Raw genomic sequence first — 17202 nt, 5'->3', positions numbered from 1 at the left:
TTTGTACTGTCTTATATAAGCCAGGTGTCTGTTTTATGCACCATTATATAATCAGTTCGTAGATCTCTCTAGTAGTAGTTGGTTAATTCCAGCTGGACTTGTTCTGTAATGTTGAAGACATTTCATAGCTCCTCCACTTCTGTTCTGGCAAATACCCCAATGTTGATCCACTTGGTATAGCGTGCAGCCTGCCACAGACTTTACCAGTGCAGGCCTTAAAACGGCATCTACACTATAATTCCAGGAGGGATGCAATGCAGCTGGATGGCTTTTGTCCAAGGGACCGTAGAGAGATCCACCTGCAGTGAAAACATGGTGTATGTGGAATCGGTCAACATCCTAGAATTATGCCTTTCTGGTAAATTGGGTAATCCATTCCTGGGTATGCGGTTAGCAATCCCTAGTAAAGACAGTCCTTTAAAAAGGAGCTTGAGGTTTCCACAAAGAAAATTTAAAATTCAGTAGCTACAGATACTGTAGCTGCTAACTTTTTTAACCACCTCAATACAGTGCAGTTACACCCCCTTCCTGACCAGACCAATTTTCAGCTTTCAGCGCTCTCACACTTTGAATGACAATTACTCAGTCATCCTACACTGTATCCATATGAAACTTGCGTCCTTTTTTCCACACAAATAGAGCTTTCTTTTAGTGGTATTTAATCACTAGTGGGTTTTTTATTTTTTGTGCTATAAATAAAATAAAACCTAAATTTTGTGAAAAAAATGCCTTTTTCTTCGTTTCTGTCATACATTTTTGCTAATTAGTAATTTTTCTTCATAAATTTTGGCCAAAATTTATACTGCTACATATCTTTGGTAAAAATAACCCACATTAGTATATATTATTTGGTCTTTGTGAAAGTTATAGAGTCTACAAACTATGATGCCAATCACTGAAAATTGATCACTTCTGATCAGGCCTTCAGTACATCAGGTGTACCTCATTTCTTGAGACACTAACAAGTCAGGAAAGTACAAATACCCCCCAAATGACCCCTTTTTACAAAGTAGACATCCCAAGGTATTAAGTAAGTAGCATGGTGAGTTTTTTTTTAAGTTGTCATTTTTTCCCACAATTCTTTGCAAAATGAAGATATTTTTTTTTTTTTTTTTTTTTTTTTTTTACTAAATTGTCATATTATCAGGTTATTTCTCACACACAGCATATGCATACAACAAATTACACCCCAAAATACATTCTGCTACTCTTCCTGAGTACGGCGATACCACATGTGTAGGACTTTTACACAGCCTGGCCACATACAGAGCACTAACATTGATGTAGTACCTTCAGACGTTCTACGAGCAAAAATTACGCATCTCATTTCTCAACCACCTATTACACTTTTGAAGGCCCTGGAGTACCAGGACAATGGAATTTCCCATAAAATTACCCCATTTTGGAAAACAAACGCCCCAACGTATAATCTGTGAGGCATAATGAGTCTTTTGAACGGTTCATTTTTTTTCCCGAAGTTTTTGGAATATGTGGAAAAAAATTAAAACGCATTTTTTTTTTTTGCACAAAATTGTCAATTTATAAGATATTTCTAACACATAGCATGTATATAGCAAAAATTACACCCCAAAATACATTCTGCTACTCCTCCCGAGTATGGCGATACCACATGTGTAGGACTTTTACACAGCCTGGCCACATAGAGAGGCCGAACATTGAAGTAGTACGTTCAGGCGTTCTAGGAGCATAAATGACACATCTCATTTCATTCCTACCCATCACACTTTTGAAGGTCCTGGACCACCAGGACAGTGAAATTGCCCACAAAATGACCCCATTTTGGAAAGCAAACACCCCAACGTATATTCTATGAGACATGGGCTGGAGATACTCGGGTACTCTGATGGCCTGGTGACAGGTACTCGGGTACTCTGATGGCCTGGTGACAGGTACTCGGGTACTCTGATGGCCTGGTGACAGGTACTCGGGTACTCTGATGGCCTGGTGACAGGTACTCGGGTACTCTGATGGCCTGGTGACAGGTACTCGGGTACTCTGATGGCCTGGTGACAGGTACTCGGGTACTCTGATGGCCTGGTGACAGGTACTCGGGTACTCTGATGGCCTGGTGACTGGTATTTGGGTACTCTGAAGGGCGGTGACTGGTATTTGGGTACTCTGAAGGGCGGTGACAGGTACTCATATGGACTGTGACAGGTACTCTGGTACTCAGATGGACTGTGACAGGTACTCTGGTACACAGATGGACTGGAACAGGTACTCTGGTACTCTAATGGACTGTGACAGGTACTCGGGTACTCTAATGGACTGTGACAGGTACTCGGGTACTCTAATGGACTGTGACAGGTACTCGGGTACTCTGATGGGCCTGGTGACAGGTACTCGGGTACTCTGATGGGCCTGGTGACAGGTACTCGGGTACTCTGATGGGCCTGGTGACAGGTACTCGGGTACTCTGATGGGCCTGGTGACAGGTACTCGGGTACTCTGATGGCCTGGTGACAGGTACTCGGGTACTCTGATGGCCTGGTGACAGGTACTCGGGTACTCTGATGGCCTGGTGACAGGTACTCGGGTACTCTGATGGCCTGGTGACAGGTACTCGGGTACTCTGATGGCCTGGTGACTGGTATTTGGGTACTCTGAAGGGCGGTGACTGGTATTTGGGTACTCTGAAGGGCGGTGACAGGTACTCATATGGACTGTGACAGGTACTCTGGTACTCAGATGGACTGTGACAGGTACTCTGGTACTCAGATGGACTGTGACAGGTACTCTGGTACACAGATGGACTGGAACAGGTACTCTGGTACTCTAATGGACTGTGACAGGTACTCGGGTACTCTAATGGACTGTGACAGGTACTCGGGTACTCTGATGGGCCTGGTGACAGGTACTCGGGTACTCTGATGGGCCTGGTGACAGGTACTCGGGTACTCTGATGGGCCTGGTGACAGGTACTCGGGTACTCTGATGGGCCTGGTGACAGGTACTCGGGTACTCTGATGGGCCTGGTGACAGGTACTCGGGTACTCTGATGGGCCTGGTGACAGGTACTCGGGTACTCTGATGGGCCTGGTGACAGGTACTCGGGTACTCTGATGGGCCTGGTGACAGGTACTCGGGTACTCTGATGGACTGTGATTGACAGGTACTATGAGGAGTGGTGACAGGTCCTCTTTATTGGGGGGGGGGGGGGGGGCATTCAGTATGATTGGTGTACACTGTATGCGGTAACGAGATGTTACCGCAATCTCCTCCTCACACACGATCGGTGTGTGAGGAGGAGAACCCGGTAACATCCCGTTACCGCAGTTTGTTTACATTTTTGTGATCGGCTGTGAAAGGATCACAGCCGATCACGTGGGTAAACAGCCGGCCAATGGCTGTTTACCAGCGTTGGTGACGAGCAGTGTTCCTGGGGAACACGCCGCCACCGCCGTGCACGCGCAGCGCGCTCGCGCGCATGCGCCGTGCACGTTCGGGGTGTGACCATCTGTGATCGGCCGTGACTTCATCACGGCCGATCACGTGGTAAACAGCCATAACGAATGGCTGTTCACCCCCTTCGGTGGCGAGCGGTGTCTCCGTGACACGCCGCCACCGAAGAAACCGGGATGCGCGCGCACGATCGCGCGCATTCCCTGTTTAAACGGGAGGCCGTCATATGACGGCCTCCCGCCACAATAGGTCCGCTGCCTGGCCGTCATTTGACGGCCGGCGGTCAGCAACTAGTTAATATGAGGACACATGTTGGTCCAGGGATCCAGCGATTTGTCCTCACACAAACTGGTTCTTTAATCAGCTTCGGGTGTAGGTGCCAGCATCTTGGGTAAGGGAAACCAGCAATGAAGCCTTCTGGCTTCATGGCCAGTTTCCTACTGCGTATATATGCAAGCTGCGCTGCACTTTGTGAATGGTTCCCCAGTCTTCTGTGATGTGTCCCAGAAGGCTGCAGGGGAAGGAAGGGGGCTGAGCTTCCAGCTCAGATGGTCATACCACATCTGACTAGTATGCGCTGCATAATAGCTCGTGCCTTTTTTGCCTTGCAGATGATTTTTTATTAAAAAAAAAAAAAAAGTTCAGGTTTACTCCTGCTTTAAGGGGAATATATTGTTAGATCCTTTCCTCCTAGTCATCATCTTCCAAGGCAGGTATATCCTCTCCATTTCTGAAACAATTTGGTCCCTCCGCCAGAATCCTCACAGAATATCCACAGATATAGTGAGGGCAGAATGGGATCTGTGTTTTTGGAGATCAGGAAGCTCTCCACCCAATTGTGATTTAATGGAAACTCCTAGGCGGCATTGTGCTTGCATTGCATGATGTAGCAGGTATCGGAAGAGCATCCTGGATGGGAGCTGAAGGGCGTCTCGTAGGGAGCCAAATGAAAGTGGCGTGCCTTCCAGCATAATGTGATGTTTTAATTTTGATATCATACCGAGCCCAGAGAGCAGTGTCAGGGACAGTCTGTAAGTGACGTAGCTTATGGTTGCCCCACAGTGATGTGTATGGAAAGATGATATTGGGCCTTGTTAAGCTGAGCTGACATATGTTCCCACACTCGGACTGTTGTTCACATCAAGGTGGCCATTTCTGGATGTGATCTTGGGCCTCTAAACACCAGGTTACTCCATGTAGAGTAGGACCCCAGGATTGCCGGCTCTAAGTTCACTGTGGGCTTGGTGTGAGACTGCGTAAAACCACCATCTCGCCGTCACCATAACCGCTGCTCAGTAATAATGTTTGAGACAGGGACGTGCCAGTCCCCCAAGGGATAGTGGAAGTTGCAGGGTAGTTTTGGCAATTCTAGGAGCGGACTCTGCCCATATGAAAGTGGTTATTATTTGGTCTATTTTCCAAAATAAGTCGTTGGGAATGGGAACGGGGAATTACAAAATACATAAAGGAGTCTGGGGAGAAATGTCATTTTTAAGTAGGTTAATCCTCCCAACCGAGAGAAACAGAGACTTCCAGGTCTGGCATCTAAATGTGAGGTGTTTGAGTACCCGGGTGTACATTGTCGGTTAGGTACAGGGAGGGGTCTCTTTGGACTTCTATTCTCAAGTATCGAAATTTAGTGATTGGGTATATGGGTTGCTATGGGGGGATTGCACGAAACAATGGGAAAAGTATGTATTTGTCCCAGTTGATCCAGACACCTGAAAAGGAACCGTAGTGATTTATAAGCTTCAGAGCTTCTTCTAGGGAAACGGACGCATCTGAGAGATATAGAAGAGTATCATCTGCCTATAGGGATATTTTTTCAGTCGGTGTGCCCACTTGTATTCATTTAATTGTGCCGGAGGACCTAATGAGAATAGCTAGGGGTTCTACGGCCAGGGAAAATAGCCCAGGAGTTAAGGGGCAGCCCTGTCTGGTGCCACCTACCCAGAGTGAAGTTTGGTGAGAGGAGACCGTTAGTCCTTATGCCGCGTACACACGATTCGAATTTCCCGTCAACAAAATCGTGGATTTTTTTATTTATTTTTTACAAAGGATGTTGGCTCAAACTTGTCTCGCATACGCACGGTCACACACATTGGAAATTCCGAACTAAGAACGCGGTGAGATACAAGACGTACAACGAGCCGAGAGAAAGGAAGTTCAATAGCTAATGTGGCTTCTTCTGTTTGATTCTGAGCATGCGTGAACTTTAGTGCGACGGACTTGTGTACACACAATCTGACTTTCCGACAAGTGAAGTTGGCTGAAAATTTGAGAACCTGCTCTCCAACATTTGTGTGCGGAAATTCCGAGAGCAAATATTTGATGGAGCATACACGGTCGGACTTTCCGACAACAAGCTCACATACAGCATTTCCCGTCGGAAATTATGATCGTGTACGCGCCATAGCTCTTGCTGAGGGTTTTTTGTAAAGCAGTTTTATCTAAGAAATATATTGAGGGCCAAAGTTAACTCTCTCAAGGACTTGCCAGAGGAACTCCCACTCTACCGAGTCAAAAGCCTTCTCAGCATCCTACGAGGCTACAACGCCCTGGGACTCTGCAATGGCTGCTTGGGAAATATTGGTATAGAGGCTGCGTAAGTTAATATTGGTGCCTTTACCTGGCATGAAGCCGGTTTGATCACCAAGGATTAGGGAAAGGTTAAACAAGTTAAGCCGGTTTTCTAGAATTTTGGTGACTATTTTGGCATCAACTTTGAGGAGTGATATTGGGCGATAAGAGGCACACAGGTTGAGTCTTTTTTTAGGTTTGGGGATCACTGCTATCACCGCCTCGGACATAGAGGGTGGAAGGCACCCCTCCCTCAACATTGATAACAATAAGGCATGAAATTGAGGGATAACCATCTCCACATTGGTATTCTAAAATTCCGTGGGTATTCCGTCAGGGTCTGGGGTTTTGGCAGATTGGCGTGAGGCAACTGTAGTTTGAACCCCTTTTTAAGGGTTATAGGGTCATCAAGCCTGGTACGGTATGAGTCAGAAAGCGCTGGGAAATCTATTTGTTCCAAAAATAGTTTGTGTGTCTGGGGTGAAATCTGCTCTGGATGTTTATAGGGTCTCATAGTATTTTGCAAACCGGGCGTTAATCCGCAGGGGGTCAGATTGCAGTGTGCCCTGCTCATCTCTTATGTTAGCCATGTGAGATGTAGAGAAGCGCTCCCTGGCCAGCCATGCCAGCAGTCTACCCGTTCTGTCTCCCTGTTCAAAAATCCTCTGGGTTTAGCTTAGAAGTTTCCTACTAGCAGTAGTTCTTGGCAAGGAAATCCACCCTATGTACAGCTTGCATAGCGACATATGTTGCTGCATCTTTGTTGTGTACGTAGTCAGATTCCAACACCTGAGCTTTTAGTTCTGCATCCTCCAATGCTAGCTGCCTATCCTTCCTAACCCTGCCAATAAATCTTTGATATTGACCACGAGTATATGCCTTGTAGGTGTCACACAGCACTGGCGGGTCAGCCGTATCAACAGTGTGTCCCCCAATAGAGTCTCAGCTCTCCCGCAATCTCAGGGCCCACTTGTGCGTCCGTGATCCAAAATCCGGATAGCCTCCAGAGGGTAGACCCAGCCGGCGAATCTGTGCCAAGCTTTAGCAACATTGAAGCGTGATATTAGATGCCGCAATGCAAAATTTTCACAGCCAGAGTGCGGGAAAGCAGAGAACCACCAGCGAGAAATGGGTCAATTCTAGAGAAAGAATCACACGTTGCTAAATGACACGTGTGCTGTTTTACATTTGAGTGTTTCCACCGCCAGACATCCTGTAGCCCATACATCTCTGCCCAGCGTGACAGGGGACAGTCCTCAGCTGAGTCAGCATTAAATCTGTCTATACTGGGATTTGGAGTCGTGTTAAAATCCCCAGCCAGTAAGACACCAGCCCTGGGGTAGAGAGCCAACAAAGGGGTTAATGTGTGTAGAATAGGCATTGCAGCCGGTGGGGGTATATAAAGCCTCACAATGAGCAACTTAAGCCTGTCGCACATTGCATGAAGAGCCACGTATCTCCCCTCCGGGTGTAGGTCCAGGAGGGTAAACTGGAGGGACTTGTGGACCAGAACACTGACACCACTAGAGAAAGTAGAGTGGTAATATGAGCCCACCCAGGGTTTCCGGAGAGCCAGTGTTCTGCTCCCCACCAGATGTGTCTCCTGTAGTGTACGGATTTGGGTTACATATTTTTTGATATAATTTAAATACCAGCAATCTTTGATTTCAAACCACGAACATTCCAAGATAAAATGGTAAGGGGAGACCTCATTGTCTTCTAAAGTATATCAGCATTGCATAGATAGATACCAGTATTGCATAAGGCATTACAGTACTAGGTAGTAGTTCAATACAGTTAAATAGCGCTCCTACGCCACCTAGTGGAGATGGTTATCCCTGACAGAACGTAGAAGGGAAGAAAAAACTAAGCCAGAAAGAAGTATTGCACACCATTTAAACCCCCCCCCCCTTCAGAACTCCACTACAAAGAACTCTGAGCTCATGTACACACGGTCGGAGATTTTGCCAACCAAATCCGTCGGATTTTTCCCGTCGGATTTAGTCCGCCGGATTGTGCCCGAAACTGTTGCATACACATGGTCGGGCCAAGTTGGCGAAAAATCCGATCTTTCAGAACGTGATGACGTAATTTCGTTACGATGGGACTACATTCAGGCTAGTAGCCAATAGCTTTGATGTAGGAATTTTGATCTGAGCATGCGTGGCACTTGGTCCGATGAAAATGCTCTACACATGATCGGATTAGGTCCGTCCGGCCCAGTTGGACGGGAAATATTTCCAACATGTTGGAAAATTGGGTCGGACGGAGATTCGGACGGAATCAGTCCGATGCATACCACACACAGTCGGATTATCTGACGACGCGGTCTGATAAGACTCATTCCGACAGATTCTCCGACCGTGTGTACAAGGGCTCAGAATGGTGCATGTGGCAGGAGGGTGCGGAGAAGGTGTTCAAGAAGGCCGTGGGATCTGTTTCTTAAGAGTCTTCAGGTAGCCTTGCTCTTCGGAGGTTATTCCTCCTGTTATGGTTCTCGGCGTCCTCTTCCCTTGTTTCAAGGGTCTTAAATTTGGTGTTCAGAGTCCGGAAACAAGCCGCATGCTCCTGCAGCACGTCTTCTGGGTGCTCCATGCGGCATTCAGCTTCTGTCAGTCTCGTTCGGAAGCAGTCCATGTCTCGCCTCATTAGACTTATTTCCAGCTGGACCGTTTCTATCTTGCACGTAAGGGTAGTCTGGCAGGTGTTGATCGCCTGCATCAGGGCATCAAAATTGGACCGATCGCCGGTGTCCTATCATATACAGTCCCCCATCGGATAGTGTCCGCTGTGTACTGCGCATGCGCGGTACACAGCACACACATATTCCGAAAATACCCGAAGATGAACGGCGCCTGCGCCGTGAGTCCAGCTTCTAGCCCCACCATCCAAGTGAACGTAAAGTTGAAATAAAAAAAAAAAAAAAAAAGAGCAGAACGCAGTGAGGCGAACAAAGCGAGCCCGCGAGGGGCCCTCTAATTTTCCCAGCCCTATGTCCACTTGGATGCTGGGGCTACCACCTCGACTCACGGCGCAGGCGGCGTTCATCTTCGGAGATTTTCCGAAGCTTCTTCTGCTCCGTACTGCGCAAGTGCTGCGCATGCGCAGTACGGGGCGGACACTATATGATGAAAGGAAACTATATGCCAGAACATCGGCTCTGGATCTTCCATTTTGGGATGTCATGTGCGCAGAGCTGGAAGGAGAGAGTCCTGGGCTGACTTTTTTTTTTTTTTTTTTCTGGGGGGAGTGGTTCTTGTGGGTATTCAAAGCGCCCCTCCCCTTGGTCATTCCGTTCTCGACGGGGTGTTCTTTCTCTGGGGCAGATTACAAGTCGCAGACTGCAGGGAAATGGCCAAGATTCGGGAGAGGGGTCCGGGGCTCGCTCGATGTGCGTCCGCTCAAGTAGCCATCTTGGACACCACCCAAAAAATGGTCATTAAGGGGGTAAAACCTTCCGGAGCTCAAGTGGTTAAAAGTGTTATTTAAATTGGTGTCAGTGTGTTTTTAGGTAGTATAAAAACAAAATGCACAACATAGTTGTTTGTACATGTAGTACAGCCCAAAAACAAACGTACACATATGTGCTATTGATATGGGTCGTGTCTGTTCATTATCCCCCATATATTCATCATGACGCAGCTTCTTCTATAATCTACTAAGCTGATGCCTGTGCTGCATACCACCTTGTACTGGGGTGTCGATGTATGTAGTGTTATGGTGGTTTGGGGTTCTCGTTGCTCTGTAGGCGATATTCAGCTTGTCGCCTGCAGCAGTCAGCATGTAGGATGCAATCATTACAGGAGAAATACATGTCAGGAGTTTCATCAGCCAGATGTCTGTCCATGTGAAACCACCATCTGTTGTGCCTGGCTGTACACGTTGCCCCCAGGCCCAACAGGTGAGGCGGTGTCACCTCTTCCTGTACGTTAATTGGCCCACGACAGTGTTTTGTCTGAACGCTCCAGAAGCCTGCGGTGAGAAAGTGAACTGAAACCAGTTTCTCAGAACTTGTTTATGCCTGTAAAAGAAATCTAAATATTGTGTATAATAATAAATGCTTCTATCTGGATGTATGCACTGATATTTAGGTCTGCTGTCTGCTCTGCACAGCAAAAAAAATGCTAGTTTTGTGGAGACAATAAAAAAAAAAAAAAAAAAAAAAAAAAAAAAAAAAATTTGTGATCCAGATCAGTTATATACATTGCAAAGTCTGAATTGCACTCAAACTTGATTGCTTCTGTTCTTTAAGCATCAAAATGTATGTAGTTTGTCACCGTTGAACAGGCGTGTGCAATTTTAGAGCGTGATATGTTTGGTATCTATCTAAATTTGTAATATCATGTTTTATATTTATTACAAAAAAATTGGCGCATATATATATATATATATATATATATATATATATATATATATATATATATATATATATATATATATATATTAATTTTTTTTTTTTTTTTTGTTTCCCAAAAATTGCGTTTGAAAAACCTCTGCGCAAATACCATTGGACAAAAATTTTTTTGCAAAAGCCACCAATTCTCAGGAGCCTATGCTTTAAAAAAAATGGAAAGTTTGGGGGTTCTAACTAACTAATTATCTAGCAAAAACAAACTGATTGTTATATTGAAACAATGCCAGAATAAGCAACGCAATTGCCTCCCAACATATTCCTATAGATTGCAGCACCCTGTACTGAGTAGGAGACCCGTGGTGCGCTGGTGACCTCTTGCTCTGCAATGAGTAGGTCACCCTTTCAGTGCAGGGATGACATACTTCTTGCAGCAGGTACACTCATGTACACTCATCCCAAGCTCTGTGAAGATGTCTAGGAAGGACATTGATCCAATTACAAGAGCAGGGGGATGATATGTCTAGGTAAGCCTGTCTGAAAATAGAATACTGTTGCTGTGTCTACAAGAATGAGGCATTTAAAGCCCCACTCCAGACTAAATCTTGATGTAACCTGTTAGGCAAATATATACCATGTATAGTATCTGACAAAAGTGAGTACACCCCTCACATTTTTTGTAAATTATTTTCTTCTATCTTTTCATGTGACAACACTGAAGAAATGACACTTGTCTACAATGTAAAGTAGTGAGTGTACAGCTTGTATAACAGTGTAAATATGCTGTCCCCTCAAAATAACTCAACACACAGCCATTAATGTCTAAACTGCTGGCAACAAAAGTGAGTACACCCCTAAGTGAAAATTTTACATCCTCGGTGTCATCAGCACCAAAACGAACAAGCTCTAGGGCCACCGATATATCCTTCTGTCCTTGCAATGTGTTTTGTAAAATGTGAAAGCGACATAAAGGACTTTTTACATAAGTTACAATAATAGGTAGAATTTTTGGGTCATCCACAGATTCCTGTAATTTGCAATGTAGGCTGCTTTTTTATTTTTTTTATTTGATGGTTTGTCAAAGCATGATATTTAACTCTTCCTGTGTTCTCTTGCAGTCACGACTGCCATCGGAGGGACAGCAGACGGGGAGCCATGTCACTTTCCTTTCCTCTTCATGGACAAGGAATATGATGAGTGTACATCGGATGGGCGGGAGGACGGCAGGCTGTGGTGCGCCACCACCCAGGATTACAAAAGAGATCTAAAGTGGGGCTTCTGTGAAAGTGAGTGTTTTACAACAAACCTTTTTCAACCAGGGTCCCCAGGCACACTAGGGTTCCCTGAGGTTTCCTCTGGGGTGCGTTGGCAAAATGCCTAAACATTGTCCAAAAATTGTTTACAAGTCAGCAGGTGGATCAAGCCTGCCTTTTTAGTCACAGGATTTCATTATGTACCATTAGGACCTTCTAGTCACCGGTGTTCTAACAACCGGTGACATCATCAGGTGATGAGAAGAATGTTGGGGAATGTGCACAGCATCCTTGTTTGCTCCTCCCCTGCTTTTGGTGTATTTGCTTTGAAAGAATAAATCGCCTCGAACGCCGGGTGTCCTATGTGTATGGATTTTTCCCTATTTATATAAACCTATACGTGTGTTTTATTTTATTTTTTATTTTTTTTCCTTCTTATATAATGGGGTGCCTCGAGATTTGTACAGAATTTTAAAGGGTGCCTTGGCTGAAAAAAAGGTTAACCGCTGGTTTAGAGGATGTCTTCACAATATAATACAATCCTGATCATGGGAAACATTCTACTCTCTAATAGAAATTTGGGATTTTTAAGTGCAGAATTATAACAAAATAATTTTATAAAAAGACATTTATTGGAACATTTTAAAACCAACATCCAAAAGGTAAATATTGCTATAACAGTACTAATACAAGTGCAAACTGATTTAATCGGTGCATGTTTCGCCTTGCTAATTGGCTTCTTCAGGAGAATTTATTGATATCGGCACAGTGAGCATTAGTGATATATATATATATATATATATATATATATATATATATGTGTGTGTGTGTGTATGTCACCGGCGCAAAAAAAAACATTTTTTTTGTGTCAAAAAAACTTATAACGTATAATGTGTAAAATAAATAAATAAATAAATAAAATGTCTTTAACCGGTTCTCGAACAGCGCACGACTATGTACGTCGGCAGAATGGCACGGGCAGGCATATTGGCGTACATGCACGTCCAATCTTCAATGCCGCCCTGCCATCAGGAGCGCGCCACCGGCGGCGCGCTCCCGCGCCGGTCGGGACCCCCATGAGTCCGGTCCCGGGACCCGCGGACTCGATCGCCGCGGGCATACCCACGATCGTCTCACGGGACGGCTGAATGGAGGAAATGCCGTGTAAACAGCATTTCTCCATTCTGCCTAGCAACTAGTGACGCTGATCTCTGCTCCATGTGATTGAAGCAGAGATCAGTGTTCACTAAAACATGGCCCAGCCCACAACAGTTGGTAACACGCCGCTAGGAACACTTAACCCCTACACTGCCACCCACTGGTTAAACCCTTCACTGCCAGTGTCATTTACACAGGAATCACTGCATTTTTATAGCAGTGATTACTGTATAAATGACAATGGTCCCAAAAATGTCCGATGGGTCCCCCACAATGTCGCAGTCACAATAAAAATCGCTGATCGCCGCCATTACTAGTAAAAAAAAAAAAATTTATAAAAATGCTATAAAACTATCCCTAGTTTGTAAACGCTATAACTTTTGCGCAAACCAATCAGTCGCTTATTGCACCTGGACCTGATGGCATTCACCCACAGATCCTAAAAGAATTGAGCTCTGTCATTTCAAAGCCATTGCATTTAATTTTTAGGGACTCATTAATGACCGGAATAGTACCACTGGATTGGCGTAGGGCCAATGTGGTGCCTACATTTAAACAGGGAGCAAAGTCTTTACCAGGTAACTATAGACCCGTTAGTTTAACTTCTATAGTCAGGAAGATACGGGAGAGTTTAATAAAAGACCTCATAGATGAGTTCATGCTGGAAAAAAATATTTTAAGCAACAGACGTCATGGATTCATGAAAGACAGAAGTTGTCAAACATATCTGCTCACTTGTTATGAGGAGGTAAAACCTTGGACAGAGGGGTGGCGGTGGACATGATATACTTGAATTTTGCAAAAGCGTTTGATACAGTTCCCCACACACGGCTCATGTGTAAGGTAAAGTCTACAGGTTTGGAAATATCAGTTGGTAAATGGATAGAAAACTGGCTAAAAGACAGAATTCAGAGAATAGTGGTTAATGATTCTAACTCTGAATGGTCTAAGGTTATCAGTGGTGTACCCCAAGGTTCGGTGTTGGGATCCTTACTTTTTAAATAACTTTTATAAATGATATTGGGTCTGGGATTAAAAGTAACATTTCAGTCTCTGCAAATGACCCCAAGCTATGAGTGGAATAACCTCCTTACAGGATGTCTCCAATTTACAAGTCAACCTCAATGCTCTGTCTAATTGGACGACAATGTGGCAGATGAGGTTTAATGTTGATTTAATGTAAAGTTATGCACTAAGAATATTCATGCATCATACGTACTAGGGGGAGTACAACTGGGGGAATCCATAGTGGAGAAGGATCTGGGGGTTTTGGTAGATCATAAGCTCAATAATAGCATGCAATGTCAAGCTGCGGATTCCAAAGTGAGCAAAGTCCTTTCTTGTATTAAGAGAGGTATTGACTCCAGAGAGTGAGAGAGATTGTTTTGTCCCTGTACAAATCATTAGTAAGACCTCATATGGAATATGCAGTTCAGTTTTGGGCACCAGTTCTCAAAAAATGATATCGGGGAACTGGAGAAAGTGCAGAGAAGGGCAACCAAACTGATAAGAGGCATGGAGGAACTTGGCTATGAGCAAAGATTAGAGGAACTGAATTTATTCTCTCTTCAGGACATTAAGGGGGGATATGATCAACATGTACAAATATGAAAGGGGTCCATAACTTGAACTCGGTGTGGAGTTCACTTTATGGTCAACAGAGGACAAGGGAGCACTCTTTACGTCTAGAGGAAAAGAGATTTCATCTCCAAATATCGAATCGGTTTCTTCACAGTAAGAGCTGTGAAAATGTGGCATAGAATCCCTCCAGTGGTGGTTCTGTCCCGCTCAGTGGATTGCTTTAAGAAGGGACCTGGATTCTTTCCTAAATGTACATAATATAACTGGGCACTAACATTTTATAGGTAAAGTTTGATCCGGGGAAAATCCGATTTGCCTTTCTGGGATCAGGAAGAATTTATTTTTCCCCTGCTGTAGCAAATTGGATCCTGTTTTGCTGGGGTTTTTTGCCTTCCTCTGGATCAACTGTGGGTATGGGATTGTATGATGATATTTACTTTTATGGTTGAACTAGATGGACTTGTGTGTTGTGTGTGTGTGTGTTTGTTTTTTTTTTTTTTTTTTTTTTTTTCAAAACTAATTCACTTCCCCTCAGTCCAGTCCCAGTTCCAGTTCCTTCACCGTCCCAGTTTCTGCACTTTCACAGCCCAGGTCAGTCCCAATTCCCACACCTAGCTCATGCTAAATAGGTGCTGGTGTTTCTCTCCCACTTATCTTCTCATTTCTATCATGGCTGTGTTTCCCCCTCCCTGAAAACACTCCTTATCAATTCTGCTCTGTGACTCCCACACTTCCACAGTTGGCCAGCTGCCCCTCCCGGTTGCCATAATCGCCCACAGCAGCTTATTTAGATGATTTTTCAGGAGACCCAGTGCTTAGCCAGAACTACCACTAGAGGATGCTGCATTCTCACCGAAAGAAGTGTCTTCGGTGCAGGAGGGACAGCAGTGGTTGCCACTAAACAAGTAATTGTGTGCCCATTGGTGATAAGAACTTTCTGGACTGTCCTGCGTATTTTGGTTTGTACAAGGACTGCAGTATTGATACTTTCTGTCTCTGATGTCCACAGCGGAAGAACAGGCTAGCAAGAGGCGACAGATGCAGGAAGCTGAGGACCTGTACCAGCTGGGCATGAAGATCCTGAATGGGAGCACAAAGAGATCTCAGAAGAAGGAGTATGTTGTGTATATATTGTGTGTTCTCCCCACCCATTTGGCACTCTAGCCTAGCTTCTCTATAAGACTATGCGCTGCTTATATTTATCAAGTATCCTCCGATATGGGTTAGCTAGCCCAAGTACCCCTTTAAATGAAGGTCCACCTTACATTGATGTTCAATGGGAGAAGGGTCCACCTTACATTGGTGTCTGATGCTATATAGCTTCATGGGCCTTTATTCTAGCAGGATGCATTAGCTTGGTGGTTCAGTGCCTTGTCCAACCCTCTGTGTGCTCTTCTCCCTGCAGGGCCTTCCAGTACTTCATAAAAGCTTCAGACATGAATCATGTGAAAGCTATGGAGAAAGTGGCTTATGCATTACTGTTTGGGGACCCCATAAAGCAAGATATTCCTGGAGCTAAAGATCTTCTGGTAAAACTTACCGAGCAGGGATCCCCCAGAGGACAGACGGTAAGCTGGCCTTGTGATTTGGAGCTGCAGAATGTGACACTTCTTACTGCTAACACTTAATTGTTCCTGGTAATAATTTTTCCTGATACACTACCTGTTTTTCATATTCACCTATCTTCCATACGGCTCCTAATACTGTTCCGAGCTGTTTTGAGTTTTGTTCTGATGCACACATGGCTTGTGTAAATATGTAGCCAATGATTGGTGTGTGTGTTTGTTTTGTAGGTTTTTTTTTTATTTATTTTTTTATTTTTTTTATAACAAGTTAGATCACTAGGTTTGGTGACACCTGATGCGGTAAAATATGGTGTCGCTCCCCCTCTAGCCGGCCACGGTGCTCTGTCCTGCCACTGCAGGGTGGTGACAGCAGGACAGGCAGTAGAGCACTGAGCAGGCTAGCACTTCTGTGTGACTTTGCATCCCCAGCCTGCCACAGTGCTACTTAATGGTGTCACCCTCATAGGGACCCCACTGAAATAGATACTGATGTGTAGTAGAAGGTTAAAATCACTGGAGGAGGGGGGTTTATAATATAAACATTAGCTAATCTGACCCAGCAACCCAGAATGATGTGGTGTTCTGACCTTAACCCCTTAGTGCTGACACCTCCTGGCCCTTTAAGAGGTTTCAAATGTCGGGAGGAGGCAGACATTTCAGTTATGTGACCACTGTGATTAGCTGTCACAGAGGTCACATGATCGGAAAGCTCCCGATCACAAGTAACAATCGGGAGCTTTCTATATCTCTATCCGGCATGAAGAGGTTAAAGTGTATAGAGTGTCATGTGATACAAAGACACAACCAGTGCTGGGTGGTGCTCAATGTGTGTGTTTTTTTTTTTGGGGGGGGGGGGGGGGGGGGGGTTAGGCGCGCTCGTCCGCTCGCTCTCCTATTACAGTTGTTGCTTCGTCTCCTCCCAGGCAAACAGGAAGCGGGCCCCCGAGCCCACCCCTTTTTTTGTAGCCAGTTAGTGCCACAGGCTCTAATCTTGTGCTCAAAGGAAGAAAAAATAAACATATTTAAATCCATGCGTCCGACGCCCTGCATGTAGATTAGAGAACGGGAGCATTGACTGGGGGGGGGGGGGGGGGGGTGGCTGCCATTGGACACAACAAAATCCAGAATAACGGGATCTGCAGACAACAGAGCAACATGATAAAGAGGTATGATCTAGGCTGGGATTGATCATTCTATGTAGTTCTAGTGAAAATAATTTAGAATTCAGCTTTAATACACAGAATGCAGTCTGACAGCTTTCCATAGCATTTCTGTATATTTCTGGTTCTTT

General features: G+C 44.9%; 1 protein-coding gene across 2 annotated transcripts in view; it reads left to right on the top strand.

The window, feature by feature from the left end:
• SEL1L (SEL1L adaptor subunit of SYVN1 ubiquitin ligase) overlaps window positions 1–17202 on the top strand; it is a 57262-nt gene that overhangs the window by 6230 nt on the left and 33830 nt on the right. For both annotated transcript variants that reach the window (XM_077463725.1, XM_077463724.1), the window contains exons 4-6: window positions 11473–11640; window positions 15356–15461; window positions 15752–15914. In XM_077463725.1, the coding sequence (XP_077319851.1) occupies window positions 11473–11640; window positions 15356–15461; window positions 15752–15914 (437 nt within the window). The remainder of the gene's footprint in view (window positions 1–11472; window positions 11641–15355; window positions 15462–15751; window positions 15915–17202) is intronic.

The sequence above is a fragment of the Lithobates pipiens genome, unplaced genomic scaffold (genome assembly GCF_037356315.1).
Source record: "Lithobates pipiens isolate NorthernLeopardFrog02 unplaced genomic scaffold, aLitPip1_a1.2 Scaffold_30, whole genome shotgun sequence".
Lineage (NCBI taxonomy): Eukaryota > Metazoa > Chordata > Amphibia > Anura > Ranidae > Lithobates > Lithobates pipiens.
This window is presented reverse-complemented; position numbering and strand designations above follow the sequence as displayed.